The sequence below is a fragment of the Vidua chalybeata genome, chromosome Z (assembly GCF_026979565.1).
Source record: "Vidua chalybeata isolate OUT-0048 chromosome Z, bVidCha1 merged haplotype, whole genome shotgun sequence".
Classification (NCBI taxonomy): domain Eukaryota; kingdom Metazoa; phylum Chordata; class Aves; order Passeriformes; family Viduidae; genus Vidua; species Vidua chalybeata.
This window is the reverse complement of record NC_071570.1, coordinates 52,901,167-52,919,410: the sequence shown is the minus strand read 5'-3', so window position 1 is coordinate 52,919,410 and position 18,244 is coordinate 52,901,167. Positions and strand designations below refer to the sequence as shown.

Below are 18,244 nucleotides of genomic sequence, written 5' to 3'. Positions count from 1 at the left end.
ATGCAGTTAAGCAGGAGCTTTGAAACCATTGCCCAGAAATGCAGAGGTTGTAGTGGGAAAAAGCAGTGCTGCTCTCAACTAGTATGGCCATTTCAGCATCTACACAATGGGGCATAAAAGAAAAGTTTTAGTTCAGGGAAGCCTTGAGTACTCCACCTTGCTGGAATGAAGCATTGAGGAAACAGCAAACACCAGTAACAGCTGCTGTTTTGCCACACAGTTTAAAATTTATATTTATGTATATATGTATATTTATATTTATCTGTGCTTGTTAGACACTGAAGAAATGCAGCCTGTAAAAAGTTAGCAGCAGTAATATTGCTGGAAAGCTGCCTGGACTTTCTTGCTTCCCTAGTGCCCTTTACCCAGTACTCCTCTTCAACTCCAAAATTTCCTGCAGCTTACAACAGGATCCTGCAAAGAAAGGAGAAGAGGTACAGTATTTAGGTCCCTTAAATGTCTTTTTCAATATCTTTTTATACATGTACTGGAGCCTTAAGAATATACAAAATCTACCAAGGCTGTTAATTCATTAGCAGCTCAGGAGGACACTAGCTAACATTCTCCAAAGTAGTATGCACTGTCTACATGAGCTTTCTCCAGAATCAAGAGCTATCTCCTGGAGCACTTTGATGCGGAGTTGCGGGGCTGGGAACTCCAGACACATCTCTGTGTTTCGAGTGGAGGTGACACCTCTGCATGGGTTGCAGAGGCTCAAAACCCCTTGCTGTTTTCCAGGTAAGGCCTCTCCAGTACCAGGACTGCAGTTTGCCCACCCAGGCACAATTCTGCTCTCTTGTCTGAAGATTACACCATTGGTGCCATTTTTCACTAGTGCCCTGAAGCAAAATGAGAAGGGACATCTCCCCCATAGCCTCCCAGCCACCCTCATGGAGAATGCTGGTGCCTTTCCCTTCTGTCTCAGGGACCTCTCCACCCTGCCAGCTCAAAACAAGCTGGATAATTAGCCAGGTGTGGCTATGGCACATGTTATAACCAAGGTTATCCCTATTATTTGCTGTGCCTTGTTGCATAAGTTGTCCAGAAATCCTCAGCTGGTGTTGGAGTCTGTTTGCAGTGATAGGCACTGCCATGCAAGCTTATAGCCCAAAACCACCTGTGTGTGGGCTTTGCATTCACTACCACCTGTGCTGAAGGGCCTTTGTGAGTGGCCTACAGAGGATCAGATGGTACTCTGTAATCAAGGAGAGCTTGTTATTGAGTTTCCTGTGTTTTTCATTTCTGAGCTGGTGAGGTTGAATAAACACACCCCATATGAAGAATGTGAAGAGCTGCTGTCTGCTGTATGGAAAAAAGGGTGCTAAGACTTAGAAAGGTCACTGGACTGTGCCACAGCATCTACAGCTTTTGGGTTGTGTATGCCATTTCTTGGTTTTTGCTTTTTCTTTTCAACATATGACTGAATGTGTTTGACAGGATGTTCTGCATAAAACAGTGCAAAAAATTAAAAAATCTAAATTACTAAAACCATAGCCAATTTCTGTACTGAGGACCCAGCCCAGCAGAGTAAACAGAGAGAGGTTGTGAGGAGTGAGTTACCATCTGCCTTCTCTAAATGTCTGGGGTATCACTGAGGGTTTACTGCAAGTGATGGCTTCAGCGTTAACTTTACCTGCCTGGAAAAGAGAAATTTAGCCAGGCAAGGAGCTAGCTTGAGATCTGTCAGGTGAAAATGAAGGATTAGCAGGCAAGGGTGTCTCCAGAAGATTTAAAAAAATATATACCTTCCCTCCTCTCCAGAAAAACTATTTATGCTTTGCACAAAGCAGAAATGCAGAGCCTGTGTCTTTATGTATTTATGATGCTTTTCATGGTCTCCACCTCTCAGCCAGTAAAATGGGGTGGATTCATCCCTTTTCTCTCCACTGTCCTGATGTCCTCTGCCAACTACTCTTACTTCTTGTAGAGTCTCAGGCTTATGGAGAGATATACATTCCCTCTATTTGTACCTGGCTAGGGCTGAGTTATTTAGCAAAGGTCCTATCAGACCAGAAAAATCAGTGCTCCTCTTTCCTTTGCACTCCTTTTCTCCTTTCTTCCCCTCACTTCTAAGGATAGGTGATTTACTATTGCCAAAAAGTTTTCCAGACCTAAATGGAAAATTAAATATGAAGTAGACCTGGAAAATTATTTCAAAATAGCTTTGGAGAGCACTTAGGAAGGGGAGAGAAGTCTGTGGGTTTGAACCAAGTTTTTATACATTAATGACTGTAGTTCATTCAGCAGTGAAAATTTTTAATAATCATGTTTTTGCTATAGCTATTTCATTTTTTTAGACTATCCACTATTCTGCAAGATTGGATTGCTTATGCTATAGGGCTAGGACAGTTTATTTCATCCCATTTTTCAAGGCCATTGCTGCCTGCACACTCTTAATAATTGCAGTGCTTCTATTTCAAACACATATATACCTTGGCAACAATTTTAAAAAAGGCATGAATATAGATGCAAAGGAGGATGTGCACATACTCAAAAAAATTCATTTAGTGTGAGGATTATCTGGGGCTTATTTAAGAGTGACAGCAGGATTTGTTCTGTGGTCTAGCTGATCAGGCAGACACAAGGTACTGCAAGAAGCATTTCTTCCTGCTTCCATAGAGAGGATTAATGTTAAGGCATACATTTAGCTGTCCGGACTATTAATTGCCCAAATTCCTCAAGCTAAAGGGAAAAAGGCCAACTCAGCAAAAAGCATCTGTCTAAGGATGGTGTGTTTTTATTTCCAGCAAGGAATAGGCCTACAGGAGACTCCAAAAAGGTAAGCAGAAAATTCTGAATGGAGAAAAATAGAGAAAACCATGATGACTGGTGGTGAAATCAAGGGAACATAGGTTTCTAGTGCTGCTTGGTCAGCCAGTGACCGTCCTGAAGGAAAACTGGACAGTTCTGCCATTTGCAGGTCCTTCCTACTCTCCTATGTTGTTCTGAAAGTGGTGATGAAGCAGTGGAGAATGCCAACCTTTTCCAAAGGAGGGCTGGCAGACCTTCCTACCCTTGTTGGGGGGTCACCCCTTCCCTCCATGCTTCATGTCAGTGTACTCCATGAGGTCTCTCCATGGAGCAAATCCCTCCTCCAGTGTTTTTGTAGCCTGCACACTACCCTGGACTTTGCTCACGTGGAGTAGCGGGTGAGGCCTCAAGGCATGGGGGAAAAGGCCCCTGTGTGCTCCCACTGCCTGTGGCCTATGCTTCCTTTTCCTCCCAGGAGAAGTAGAGGAGAGCAGATGTCTCCATAGATGATCCCAACATGTCTGATGGTGCTGCAACTCCCAAATGCTGGAATGCTGGCCCAGAGGTCTCGGTGTCTGAGGCACCTCCAGGTGAACCTGTAAGGGCATGGTCCTGTATTTTATTACAGTAATGGTGCACTTACCAGCTGTTGTGCCACAGACACTGACCCCAGCCCTCTGAGTTCTCAAACAACCTTGATGTTGTTTCTCAGAGCCACAAAACAAGGCTGTTAGATGTTTTTTTACATAGTCCAGGCATTAGCTTCCACCATCAGTGGCTCTGGATCCAGCAAGACAACTGCCTTGGACTCGAATGCTGCATTCCTGTGCCCCTGGCTTTCTACACAGCTCCCATTCTCCGTCCATCTCCCCCATCCCTGTGAGCAGAATCACACACCTTGTGAGGACAGAGGCTATATATAATTAGATGACAGCCACCAAGGAAGCCAGTCTCCCAAACCACAGAATGCTTTGGTCATTTATGAAGAATTTTCCAAAGGAAACCAGCCATCACTAAAACAGCTGCTTCTCCCCAGTGTTTTCAACCAGCTCTCCCTCACTGTGGGGCTGTAATGGGGCTGCAGCTCCATCCAGGATCAGATCCAGGCAATTTACAGTTCCTAGTCATGTTTCCCCACTTTACCACTGCCACAAAGCCACAGTGGAGAGGATGACCTGTACACACCAAGTAGGAAGAGGAGGAGTCAGAGCTGATTTAGCATCTTGGAGGCAAAATGCCTTGCCAGACAGGGATTGTAAATCACAGATCCTATTAGCAGGCTTATGGGAGAGAGATGAAGAGGGCTTACTTGCCCACACTGGATTGCAGTCCTGTATGTCAAAAGGACCTTTTCAGACAAGGAATGCTGAAGATCAAGTTCCAGAATGCTGGTACTTGCATAGGCCAGGTCCCCCAGCATCCTGAAACCCCTATGGCAACTCTGTTCAGAAGAAAAAAGTGATGGAATTGCTATAAATGGTTTGAAGAAAAAAAAAAAAAAAAACAGCAATACTGCATAGGAATGTAAAACACCACCACAGAGGAACATAAAACACCTCTGGTTTGGCCAGATTGACAAACTGAAGAGCTGATGAAACAGCTGATGTGCTGACTCTGCCTCTAGTGGGCCTCCAGACAAGACCACTCTAAAGAAAAATGACCTAAACCAGTGTGGTCCTTCTCCAGCAGGCTACACCATTGTATTTGTCTTGTTAAGATAGTCTCTGATTCTGTAGGTACATTTTTCTTAAATGTCAAGGGCCATTCTCTTAAGGCTCCACCTTATGGTGCATGAATATATTTTAAATATGCAAATGTTCCTATAAATATTCGTAATTTAAGAATTAGTAATGAAAGAACAGGGGCATCTGAAAAATTACTAGATAATAGTAATTTTGAAGATTTTGTGGCATCAAATGAATATGGGATTTGTGAAAATTGGTTTGCAGTAGTAAATATTTTGGAGCCTGAGCTAAACTCTTACTTTAGCACTTACTGTTTTGCAATTACTGACATGGAAATATATCCTTCCATGAGAACTAGTTCTAAAAAGTACATTTAATGTGAGTGAACACACAGAATATCCTGGAGATATAGACATAATTCATGAGATCACTAGTAACATTTAGCACCGTTCATTAGCTATCTAGGCCTGAACAGAGCTGGCTGAACAAGCCAAGCAGTATGTATATGCAACAAAGTGTGGAGGAAAAATATCCCTCATGTAGGAGTTGAGCAGATCTGCAGGGTCTTGATCACAGTGACTGTAACGTACCTCTACACTCAAATTTGATTCCTTTTCACCAGACCCCATGTCCCAAACTGAAGCTTGAATGGGACAAATAATTTCTCTCTCCCTGTAATTCTGGTGGGAGACATGAGGCTCCCTGGGTGAAGTAAGATGTGGCAATTCCTTTGCTTGCATTTGTTGCTTAAAATGGTCACAGGCTGATGCTTTGGGGTTTTCAGTAAGGCCCTCTGGAATTTCCGTTCTCTAGAAATATTTCAGGGTTTGCTGAAAAAAACCTCTCCCACGTCTCAATAAAAGCTGAAGAACCTAGACACCTTTTGCAGCTAATCTGGGGAAAAGAAAAAAACTCTCTTAGAACAACACATATAATTTAGAGCTGGCTAAGAGTCTTTTGGTCTAACAAAAAACTCTCTGATGAAGGTGGAATTTTCTAGAGCAAATCATTCTAGTGGACAGTTCCCCACTCATTTCCCTGTTAAGATCATGTATCTTTCTTTCTGTATTCAAAATATAAGCCAAAAATTATTGCACAACCAAACAGAGTGAAAAAAATAAACCCTTGAGCTGTGGCATTGAGTAAATGTCACCTGAGTCAACAGAGAGTCCAACAGATGGAGGCTTTAACATTGTTTTTTCAAATTCATCAGTAATTCATTTTTAAAGTAATGACTGTAAATCTTCCTAGAACAGATTATTCAGCCTGTTATGATTCATTAAACCAGTACAGAATGAGATCATTATCATTTAAGTTAGCATTTTTGAGACTGCCAAATATTCTCCAAGTACTTCCTGCAGCTGGGACTGCAAGCATTGTCCTTGGAGCTGGCAGCCTGCTTGCACCATATCCTGGTCCAAGAGCTTCTTGTGCCTCTGGCTAGCAGCACTGCTGTGCCAACAGGGCCCTGCTTGAGTGGGTCGCTTTACCTGCCCCTCAGGCAACAGCAAAACTGGAAACTGACTTCAAGCTGCAAGGCTTGAGAGTCTGTGGATATAAGCACCTGCAGAGATGCACAGCCATCTCCCTGAGGAGCTAGGGCTGGAAAACTCTTCTCCAGAGGTGGACTCTCACCCACCTCAGCCTGAAGGTAAGCTGGCTGATTACTGGGACACAGCGGTCATTGATGCCTCTGGATAAACTGCCTCCTCTTGCAAATTCCCACATTGTAAAGCCAAAGGATACAGCAAGCAGAGTAGCAGCCACAGGAGATAGGTTACCAGAAATAGACCTTTTCCCTTTTAATTTCTTTTTGGTGTAATTTCCTGACTGCATTACTGAAACAACAATGACATAAGGGGCATGATGCAGCAACAGGGAAGACAGAAGCAGGTAAAAGTGAAAGAGACAATATTTGTGTAGAAAAAAAAAAAATTAGCTGGCAGTAAAGGGGAATTTACAAATTACCTGATAAAAGGAACATAGCCATTCCCTGCCCCCACAACCATTCTGAGAGTTCTCTGACACATGAAGGATACCAAAAGGAAAAAAAAAAATACCACCCAAAAAGTCAACAAACAAAAAACAAACCACCACCCCAAATTACAGCAATTACTTAATCAGGGCATTTTCACTTCCTACTCTGTGAGAAATTCCCCAGGTCATCTGACCTCTGTTGAAACTACACCAGGATGAGGAGCAGCAGCAGTCGACACGTGCAGGGCGTTCTCTGGCTGTACAAAAGCCTCCCATGTGTGAGCCAGAGCTCAGAGCAGCACAGGGGTGTGCAGCTGTGTGTACACATAGCAAGGTGAGCTGTGAATATCCTCCAACCAGATCATCTCTTGCAGAACTCTCTGGTCCTGTACAGCCCAGCAGACCTTTCACTGCTTGTTTCTAAGCATGCCTCCAGAGCTTCTGATGAGCTCTTTCCTCATGTGATGTTTCCTCAAATGCTCCTGAAAGCAGCTCTCTCCAAGAAGAGGTGGTGGCTAGCAGCATGGTGGGAATAATGGCAATGAGGACGTGGATTGAGCCAGTGGTCGCAGGTTCCCAAGTGGCCAGTGCCTTCTACGACACAGCACTGCTGCTGGTAGTGAAGAACTACTACAACCAGACCAACAGCACTGCTCCCTCCCACATCCTGGAAGATGCTCAGCAGAAGGCTGTATCTAATTTTTATATCATCTACAACCTAGTTCTGGGCTTGAGCCCACTGGTGTCAGCCTATGGTTTGTCCAAGCTGGGGGACAGGATACATCGCAAGATCCCCATCTGCTTCCCTCTTTTTGGTTATTTGGGCTCCAAAATTCTCCTGCTTCTCATGATTCTGCTGGGCTGGCCAGTGGAGGTGATGTATGGGGCTGCTGCCATCAATGGGCTGACAGGAGGCTTCACCACACTTTGGGCAGGCATCATGGCTCTGGGATCCCTGGGGTCCTCTGAAAGCAAGAGGTCTCTGCGGCTCATCATTATTGAACTGGTGTACGGCCTCGCTGGTTTTCTGGGAAGCATGGCATCTGGCTACCTCTTTGTTGGCTTCAGTGACCACTATCGAGAAGGCGCCATGCTGGTGTGTTGCAGCATTGTTTGCTACGCCTTCTGTCTCCTCTACAGCATTTTTGTCCTCACAGTCCCCAAGCCAGCAGCTTCCTGCCCAGCCAAAGCCAAGAGTGCAGAGGAGGTGGGTGGTCAACTACCAGAAGCAGTGGTAGCAGGGAGCTCCCAGCCTTCAGAGAGCAGCATCTCCACTCCAGTGTCACCCTCGAAACTCATCATCATCCTACTGTTTGTGGCAGCAATCCTCTATGACCTGGCTGTGGTTGGTGCAATGAACGTACTCCCACTGTTCTTGCTCAGGGAACCTTTAAGTTGGAATGCTGTGGAGATTGGCCACGGCAATGCTGCTGGGTACGTTATCTTCATTACCAGTTTCCTAGGGGTACTTGTGTTCTCCAGATACCTGAGGGATATTACCATGATCATGATCGGAGTAGCATCGTTCAGCACTGGCATCCTCATCATGGCCTTCGTGCAATGGACGTTCCTGTTCTACATTGGTGAGTTGAACAGCCAGTCACATGAGCAAATACACACTGAGAAAGGGGTGTTTCAACATCACAGAAAGAGCTTTTTGCTTTGATTTGTGACAAATTTGCAAGCAGGGAGTTAGGCAGATCATCACATGAGCAATTTGCAAGAAAGCATTCTTATTATTCCTCTTTCCCCCCATTTTCCTTAGTACTCTTAAGCCTCAGCACTCTACAATATCTGAGGAGGCATACACCTTTGCCAAGGATTAGTTTAAGGCTCATTGACTTGTAATTCATCAGCTGGTCACAGACCAGATCTGAGCAGAACGGTGTTCACACACTGGGCAACTGGGAATTGCTGCTGACTCCTTGTTCTAGTAGGACTGCATCACTGCAGCAACAGGAAGCACTTGCTTCCTCTGAGGCAAGGCTTAAGGCTACAACAGAAGCAAAATGGCAAAGGCTTCCTATTATGTGAACGTCTTAAGATGTGATTCATTTTTGTCATATGAAGGCACAGCTGATGGGAAACTTAATGAAACATTGGAACTGTAAAGTATCACAATAATGTAGTTTACAAATCTCACACTAAAGGACAGGTAACAATAGATGAGGCAGCATCCCATGATAAAGGAAAGGAAAGTTTGCTTTTGGGAGCTAACCTCTGATGAAAAACAAAATCCAAGAACTGCGTTCACTGTGCCAGAGCTATCTCACAGAGTATTGTCTATTGCATGGCTTTAAGGTTTTGCTTCTCAAAGTGAGAAAGATAAATGGAGATAAATGTCCTGAAGTGATTTTTCTGTCTGTCCCTACAGGGAATGGGAAATTGAAAATTAAACAAAGTTGTTCTAAAGGGAAAGATGATAGGATATTGTATTTGTGTACTAAGCCAAACACTGAGTGAAAATTTCAAGAGATTATGTTTGTTTAGCCAATCAAGCTGGGGAAAAAAGATTTAAAAATTAAGTTTAAAAAAAAAAGTTTGCTTAATAATTCAGCTTATCTTCATCCTGAAGACATGCTGCTATGCAGTGTGTAGGATGCTTACTCCTTGCATTGCAGAAACACCTTGATACTCTAGACATGGATCAAGTCTTCACTGAGGCTGGTTCTGCTGACAGGAAGGTAATGAGCTCCCTATAAATTTTCACAGTAGAGACAGGCTAGAATACTGCAAGCCAGAAGCACCAGGATACAAGACAGATGTAGTGTTATAAAAGTACTGTTTCTGTCAAGGCTGTGTAGCACAGGGAGCTCTCTGCATGTTAAAACTTAAATCATCATCCTCACCGTCTCAAAGGAGAGTGAGGATCCCATTTACGCTGGGATGTCTGGCTGAGAACAAGAGACCGTGTCTAGTTTGGGCAAAGGACCTCTGATAATGGGAGCAATAGGTGGCATATCTGCCTTGGATGAAGTGAGGACCCACCTCTTTTTAGCACTCAAGGAATGAGAAAAGGTGAAGCAAGGTGCCTGCCCAAGCCAGAGGCATGTAATTCAAAAGCAGTGGTTCAAAAGCAGTGGTTATGTTGGGTCACAAAGAGCAGGTACTGGTGATAACTCAAAATTCATTTCATTACAGCACGAGCAGTGATGCTCTTTGCCCTCATCCCTTTACCAACCATCAGGTCCATGTTGTCCAAGCATGTTGAAGGATCATCCTGTGGTGAGTATTTTGGTTACCTTACCAACTAAAACCCCCTGAAATCCCTTTATTCAGCCTAGAATACTATGAGAAAGCTAAGTTATTGCTGCAATCTGTGCTTCGTGTAATAATACCAGAACAAATGATACCACAAACAGGAAGGGAGAAGCAAAGAAACTTGCTGGACAACATTCTCATATCCAATCTTCTTGTCCTTGGTTGCATCATCATTTATTGACAGAATTCTCAGCACATACTTCAAAAGATTACAGTCAGTGCATAGTTCAAAGGTGGGGAAAATACCTGAGATGCTGCTCAAAAACACAGTGCTGCAAGAAGAACCAAGAAAAGCAGGACATTGAGCTGAAGCACTGTTATATTTACACCATTTATATCTGGCTTCTTTTACTTCCAGTTTTGGGAAGGATGGATTATTTTAATATTTTTTTTCAGTTATACTCACTAAACATTTCTTCAGGTGTTTCGCAATTTGTTCCTTTTGCACCTGATTTAACTACGAAAAGTAACTTTTGCATAAAAATTGACTATTCTTGGAACAGCAGCTGGATTTTTTTTTCCATTAAAATACTTACTAAAAATTAGTAAAATGTATTTTACAGCAGCATATTGAGGCCTACCATTTTTACCCCAATGAGCTAGATTTAGACACAAGATACAGGACTGGCTGTTCATTCAAATAGCACCACAGGTCCACAACTGCTCATACCTCCTCCAAACATGTTTCCTCTGCATCCTTTCATGTCCTTTTCCTTTCTGCCATATGAACACGACACTGCTCTGTCACCAGTTCATTCCTACTGCTTGTGCTCCCTCAGCATCCACCGTAGCAATATCATCTACCTGCCACAAACAGCACAGCTCACACCCCAAATTAACCACTAAAAATCAAACGCTTTTAACCTCCACCTTGAGCCATACGGGCTGCACATGATGACAGTCCAGACCTCGAGTAGGACCCTGCAGCAGAGCAGCATTTGCCTTCTGGTTGCAGGTTCATCTCCTGTTGCCAAGTGGCTGCAGAAGGCTACCAGGGCAGCAAGCTAAGCACACAGCCCTGACCTTGCCCCCAGACTGCAAGTCCCAGCTTGGCTGGGTTATCTCCCTTTCACCCATTTACCATATCAGGAACCCTTCAGTAAAGAGTGGTTTCAACTAGAATTCAGTTTCTGCTTTTCTTCCACATGAAGTATCATACAATTCACACACACATTCCATTTCAGGCATTATTGTAATTTCAACCCAGTGAACTACTTTTCAGGCTTAGGCCAGAAGCAAACCCTGACTAAAGTTTCTCCTGTCCTGAAAATGTCAGGTCTAGACTATTTTTTTTTATACCTCTGTTCCTTTATACCTCTAGGAAAAGGAGCACTTATTGACCAGTTTATTGCTGCTCTTACAAGCAGCTACCTTTATATGTAGACTGTTTAGGCAGAGAGTTTTCCAGTTGAATATTTTGTCTGACACTTAAAAGAAGGAAAAATAGTTTAATTGTGGTCTAGAACCGAAGCAGATAGAAGCTCATGCCATCTGGTGTTAGTGGAGCAATGACTACGCAATTGTGATCCTGGATTTGTCAGGGAGATACCACAGCTGGATTGTTAATCTCCAGCAACAAACTATGTTCTTGTCTTACAGGTAAGGTGTTTGTCCTGCTGCAGTTGTCTTTAGTCACCACGGGAGTGGTGACATCTACAGTCTACAACAAGATCTATCAAAACACACTGGACTGGTACAGCGGCTTCTGCTTCATTTTGTCTTTTCTAGTTGGCTGCCTGAGTCTCCTCCCTTTAAGGTAAGAAATGGGAAAGATTTTGTGCAAAAAGACATATTGTATTTTCTCTGTACTTCCTGATTCTAGGTATAAAGTATATAATACTGGAAAGAATTTTAAAAAGAAAACAACACCCCTCCACCAAATGAATTTAAAAAAAAAAAAAGGGAGGAAAACAAAGAAACTTCCAGAAATGAGTTGACAAATATCAAGGAAATTCAAAGAATGAAAGTTGCAATGTCTAGCCAGCACTTTTTTAATCTTATTTTTCTTTAATGTAACATGAATTGCTGTAGGAAGAGTATTTGACAGTTTAACAGCTAATAATCCCAGGGGACAAAGCATTCACACAAATATTATGTGTTTGGTACTGTGAAAATAGTAGTAAGTAAAATGAAGGAATAACCCTACACAAAGTAAATTTTTTTTAAAAAATTCCATTATATGTTACTTACCCATTGAGACAGAAAAGAATAATCTGAGTCTCCCTCAAATGTTTCAAAGAGAAACCATTACCACAGTGAAGGAAAAGGTTACTTTTCTGGTCCATTGTATTTGACCAACTGTACCACCATGGAGTGACTGAGAGGTACAATTTCAAAAACAACTTTTAAACACAAAACCTGCTTAATTCGAAGAGAGAAAGTTGAAACAACCCCTCCATCTACTTTTACAGAATTTTTGAAGGATCTCTCTCCAAATCTCACTTTGTCAATTAGAGCCTCCCCAAGACTCTCCAGCTTGTTGCGTTACCAGAAACAGCAAGTTTCTTTCTGTATTAAGTGAACTGTGATAATGTCAATATTTAATCCATGTAACAACAGTCTTTTCATTCAGATATAAGGCACATACCGGATAGGCTAATGTCTCATTCTAGGCAAAATTCTTGCCTAGTTCTGCTGTAGTTTAAACAAAATACAGTAGTACAAAGTCTAAAAGCACTATGTATACGGACTTCAGCTGCACCACCTAGAGAAGAAGAAAAAGCAACACTGAGGAAAGCTCCTCCACCACCACCTCTGTTTTATTCACAGCACCAAAGGCCTTCCAGGCTTTTGAATACATGTGACAATCAGTGCCTTCAGGACTATTAGTGTGGGGAAGGCTACTTCCTACTTATCATGTCCCTGGCTCTGCTTTCCTCCTTAGATCTTCTAGACATGGAAGACTTGTTTCTTATATGCAACACTCTGTTTAACAGGGGTCACTGCTAGCTACTCAAATGCTTTTTAATACAGGTTCCAAATAGAAGTATTATTATCAGTACAAACACGGGTTATTAAAGTGAAGGATGACAGATAGTGCCAATGTCATTGCACACAAGAGAGGCTGGCAGACCACTGAGACGAATGACATTAGCACTCAGCTAGCTCCAGATACCCCGGCAAAGTTTAAGACATAGATGTGGAAAGAGCAGACTGCAGTTTGAGAAGGTAGTTTGCTAATTCTTATTACCTGCATTTTTTATTGTTTTTTACAGCGTTGTGGCCATCAAACAACAGTCAACCACTGGTTCCTTTGAGATTCTGCCCGAGTAACAGAGGCATCTTCTGGTTGTTATCATTAGTCCCTACCAACACAACAGGATACATAGCATTTATATTTCCACTTCACAGCATGTCACAACCTCTCAGCCACTAAGCTTGCCCAGGAGGAGATGTTTGCCTTGATATTTCTGCAGCCCGCACCCCATCCTGCAGGGTATGTGTATTAGCTATTGCACACCAGCAGTCCTCAAAGCATTCTGCTCTTTGCTACGCTGGTCAGCAATACCAAAGAGCCACAAGGATATAGGCTAGAAATGAAAATGGCATTTCTAGACATATCGTTCAGAGTGGAAGCAGAAAGCAGAGGATCAGTTTTCCATTAGTTCCTTCTTGTTTGTTCATTCAGAAATCTCAGGGCCGTTCTGTGACTTTGGCTGATGAAACAGGGCTGCAAGCCACATGCCATGTGCACAGGGCCATCAGCAGGACACACCAGCTCTCCACCTCCTGCAGATGTTATCAGCCCAGGTAATCAATGTTATTTACAAGATCATTAAATAAATAACACCATAAAAATATGTAAGATTAACAGCATGTTAGTAATCCCTACAATAAAACACCCCTGAACAGATGTTCATGTCCCTGACTTCTGGGAGAATGTCCCACTGTCCCTGGACAGTGCTTCAACAGAGCTCATGCGAGGACTAAGACTCAAGAGCTAATGCTGCTGTTTCAGCTCACACCACCATGATGTGCTACTCTTGTCACAGGTTAAGAACAGGTAAGTGCAGCACACAGCTCCTACAGGATTTATGGAGGTATAGGGACACTGATACCATGTAGTTGTTACCTCAGCTTTAATCTGGGTTGGAAAGGAACCTCATACAATGCAGCAACTAGCATGAGATGATGTCACATAAACCCAAACATGCGTCGAAAGTGTGGCATGTCTCACAAGGAGATGTGTCTTCTTGCATGCTAATTGAACTAAGAAGGATTAAGCGGCTTCCAAGGTCCTGGACTAAGTAAAGGGAAGTTAAAAGCCCTTAAATAACTGAACTAATCTGTAGGCAAATCAGGCAGCTTCAGTTTGAGACAGGAGTATAGCAAGCAGAAGTTGGTTCATCATTACACAATCCCTTCCTTTGAGGAAGCTGCTGTCACCCTGTCTCTCACGTCTGTCCCCCACCACCCCCTCTGCAAATATTCCTCAGCTCCTTCACTTTCAGTACCAAAAGTAATGCAACAACAGGTCAGATGACTTCTAGTTAGATCAACTGTGGAAGAAGATTTTAGGGGAACAGTATTTCTGCAGTAAGATAGTGAGCTGCTTAGCAAAATAAGCACACAAATAATTTTATCAGTGAAGACCACAGAAAAATGAAACGTTATTCTAAGTAAAGGAATCACCTTTTAATACATTTATTGGTCCATTCCATTAAATTAGTTGAGGTAAACAAATGGTGCATTTTTAAAAAAATGTACACAGTAATAGAGAATTACAAACAGTTTTACCTCAAAGCATTTTTCTCCATCAATACTAGCTCCATAATAAACAATGCACAAAGTATGTTTAAAGAGATATAAGAAAGGGTATAGAAACATGCCAGCACCAGAAGGCAAGACATTTCCTAGCCTGCAAATCTGAACAAGAGCATAGTTGCCAGATTTGACCAAGTACAGGAAACAAAAGCCTCCTTCCCATTTTTACATTGTTTACAAGCTAATTCACACAGAGACAAGTCTTCACAGCTTTCATTCTGTATTTTAATGGTATGAACAGTGATTCTAGTTGTGGTGAGTGGGTTTATAGAGTGAAAGCAGAAGAGTCTGGACAAGGAACCAGCACCATTTGGTCCCCATCACTAACACCTTCAACACAGTGTATGAAGCTCACAGCCAGCTTGCCTTCATCTGCATGGCACAACTCTCCAGACCTTAGGGAGGGACAGACGGAGACAGGCACAGAGAAGTGAGAACAAGGACAATGCTTCTTTATTTTTGTGTACAGTAGACAAAAGCCCTTTGGCTCTTATTGTAAGACTGGCCCTCAGCAACTTGTCTCCTTGTGCAGTGGGAATGTTGCACTGGCCACAATGCTGCAGCTTGATCTGAAGGTATGGATACATATCCCAGCACCAGGGTTAAGGAAATGGTTTAGCTTTAAAGCATAGAATACCAAGACCTTCAAAGTAGTCTAGTACAGTGATCAGCTTTGTCTTAGCATGCCATTTACTTAAGGGTGATCCACTTATACCTCTTTGGAAAGCTCATTACTATTGGCAAATTTACTGTGCTTTAGGCATGCAACCTTAAAACTTGTCCAGTTCATTACGAAGTACTTCTACAAGTCAGATACTTCAGCAAGACTTTCAAGTGCTAAGCACAGAAATAAGCACTGCCATTTTAGTTTGTAAATTGGTTCAACAGCACTCCCAAAAAGTTTTTAATGCCACATTCAGTCTGCCAGAAGGCAAGTTTATTCCTGTGATTCCCAGTTTTACTTCACAAGAGGAAAAAAAAAATCCAACAAGTGGTAGTAACTTGCCTGTCTTTAAAAAAAAAGTCCTGATTTACCCGATGTATTGTTGTAGTAAAAGTTAATAGACCCAAGGAAAAAATGTTCTACCTTCAGAATTAAGATGACAGAACATCTAATGAGCTAATTTAGTCTGTACAATTTTTTTCAGTAGTATTTAGGACAGGGATTTTCAACAGTCTGCAACAATAATCATAAAGATATGCAGTTAAATTGTGCAAGTTTTAACAAAAGCATAGCTCCTGTTAAAATAACGAACAGTCCCTGCTATCTGGGAAAGAATTCTTTTGTACCCAAGCATCTGCAGGACTAACACCTGAAGAAATATGTGTCATGAACAGGCTATGCAGAGCCACTGCTTCAAGGCTACTGCACAGTGCCTCCACAGAACTGTCTCTGCCACTCATGCTTCGTTTCTATCAGTTATGCCACAACTTTATCCTTAGCACAAGTTTTAGTGCAGCAAAAATCCAAGTAGATTTCAGTGAAGAATACTTTATTCTTTAATACAACTCACACCAAAACTTCTGTGTTTGTGTCTTTAGGGCTACACATATTACCTTTTCATTTTTCAATGTATACCTGAAAAGGCCATAATGTTTTGACATCTATGTTTATTGCAAGATTTAGAACCTGATAAAGGTATACATGAACAACGCATGGTTCATTACTGAGCACAGAAACAAGAGCTCAATGCCTGCTTTACTGTGCTGGTGCCACTTAAGAGAAGAAACAAACACCACAGAAACTATACAGAAGTAACTGGGCAGCAGTGAATTATGCATCCGCTGAGAGGGCCCTGCCCTGGCTATGGATTATGAGGAAAACTGGGCTGATTTAAGGACTGCTGAAAGAAGTCCTTTAAATAAATGTTTATTTATAAAAATAAAAGTTCTTTAAATGTTAAATAGGCTCATAAAAAGGGCACCAACTACTTTTGGTGTCATTTTGGTGCACATGCAGAGTGTCATTTTCAGTGACTTAACATTCAACAAGTTACTCAAAAGATGAAGCTCCAGCACTATTCCTGCTTCCCTTTACCAACATCTTCTGTTTCTCTCATGGAAGTGTGGACCATCCAAAGTAAAGACTTGTATTCTATAAGGATTACAGGATAACATGTTAAGAGTTTCACTGTCATTTCAGGACTCAACCTCCTTATAACAGCAGTTATGTGATACAAATATCACTCTGCACAATTTACAGGAATTTCCTGCAACTTTTGTAGTTTCCTTGACTGGCATGGCTGCCCCAAACATCACAGTCAGGATCCTCCCCACAGCCTCTCCCTCAGTCACCTTGTGATTTACAACAGCTCTTCATAAGAACAGACCACTCCACAGCCTGTACGAACTGAGACCCACCTATGCAGACCCTTATTACACCGCAGCAATTTTGCAGAGGACTTCTTTGAATGTCAAGTTTTACTTCCCTTGTAAGAGCTTAAGACGTTTTGGTCCAGATCACGTAAGATAACTCGATCTTCAGCAGCTCCAGCCTCAACAGTTACATGCTGATTTGAACTTCACTTGGTACTCTCCACTGTCCATTATGCTTCTCATGAACAGCTGTGATGTTAATTGCTGAATTCTTCAGAAGAAACACCCACTTAAGTTTGACATAAAGCAAAGCAGGAAGAGTCCCTTAGTGTTGTAAGGCATCAGATGAAACCACCTGTAGGAAAAAAAATCACCAATCTTTCTACTCATCTTGTGCTGTTTATTTTAATAAGATGGTGGGAAGACTGACTAAATACTAGTTCAAAATACATTTTGCTTGAGACCCAGTGATGTTGTAGAGTCAACTACAAAATTCCATTTATTCCACGTTCTTTTTGACTTCAAAAAGCATATTGATCTTTCTTTCTGGAAGATGGAGAAGACTGTAACCCCGAAGGACAGACTGTTAGACAGTATGCAAGTGCTTATTCTAGATTGCTTCAAGATGATCCCCTTAAGTACTTCCCCTGAACAAGAGGAGTGATTCTCAACCTAACAGTAACTTAAACCAGAGTTCTCATTTACACCAAAAAGTGCATATTGACAAACTGATCTTAAAACAAGAAACCTAGTTTGTTTAGTATCACAGAGCTGTCAATCAAGGCTGAGCAAAAAAAAAAAAATATATTTCTTAAAATGTCTTATATTTTACTTTTTCATGCAGCATCTCATTAACCTGACAGCTACCACAGTGCTGCAATAACTCATCTTGAGAGTTCCATAAAGCCACCAGGCTGAGAAGGGTGGCTGCATGTTCAATTGGTGTTTATGAAGGAATAAATTCCAAATCAGACTAGTACCTGGTGGGTTGTTACAAGAGAATAGAGAAGTTGCACAAAATCCATCACTGCTGACATTCTTTGCAAGAACGTTGCCAGAGAACAAGTAATCACTCCAATTTAGCAGTAAGCACAGAGTTATTTATTGCCCTAAATCCCAGTATTACACTTATGTGAGTCCCAACTTCCCTCACTAGGATGGTTAAATCACATCAGCATTCCTAAGGCCATTAATACCAAACAGGCATTTACTTGAGGTTGGACTGCAAGATCAAGGACAAAAAAGGGACTTGCAGAAGCAGCTGCAATTCTAAAGGCTATCAGAAACTACTAAGAAAATAGACCTTTAACAAAAGTAGTCCTAAAAGACTTGCTACATGGCTCAGCAGAGAGAGGTATGAACACTATGTGTACCCATATCTCCCCCACCAACCCATTTAAGGCAAGTTTCATACACTCTGATACTTGGTGGAAAGAAGCATTTGACACCTTTTGGCTGCTGCAAAGAAAGCATGGGGAAAAGAAAAGAGT

The 18,244-nt window shown here is 42.1% G+C and overlaps 2 protein-coding genes across 3 annotated transcripts in view; one reads left to right on the top strand and one right to left on the bottom strand.

Moving 5' to 3' along the window:
• Positions 1–205: 205 nt before the first annotated feature.
• SNX30 (sorting nexin family member 30) overlaps positions 206–18,244 on the bottom strand; it is a 67,675-nt gene continuing 49,636 nt past the window's right edge. The window contains exon 8 of the mRNA XM_053968932.1: positions 206–414. Within this exon, the coding sequence (XP_053824907.1) occupies positions 379–414 (36 nt within the window). The 3' untranslated portion in view covers positions 206–378. The remainder of the gene's footprint in view (positions 415–18,244) is intronic.
• SLC46A2 (solute carrier family 46 member 2) lies at positions 6,711–13,527 on the top strand. Of its 2 annotated transcripts, XR_008435462.1 has the most exons (5): positions 6,858–7,996; positions 9,555–9,638; positions 11,274–11,430; positions 12,890–13,110; positions 13,303–13,527. XR_008435462.1 is itself a non-coding variant. In XM_053968930.1 (4 exons), the coding sequence occupies exons 1-4, from the start codon at positions 6,937–6,939 to the stop codon at positions 12,945–12,947; spliced, it is 1,359 nt and encodes a 452-aa protein (XP_053824905.1). In that variant the 5' UTR covers positions 6,711–6,936; the 3' UTR covers positions 12,948–13,527. The 2 variants fall into 2 exon arrangements, 1 of the variants encoding a protein (XP_053824905.1); XM_053968930.1 differs by having other exon boundaries at positions 6,711–7,996; positions 12,890–13,527.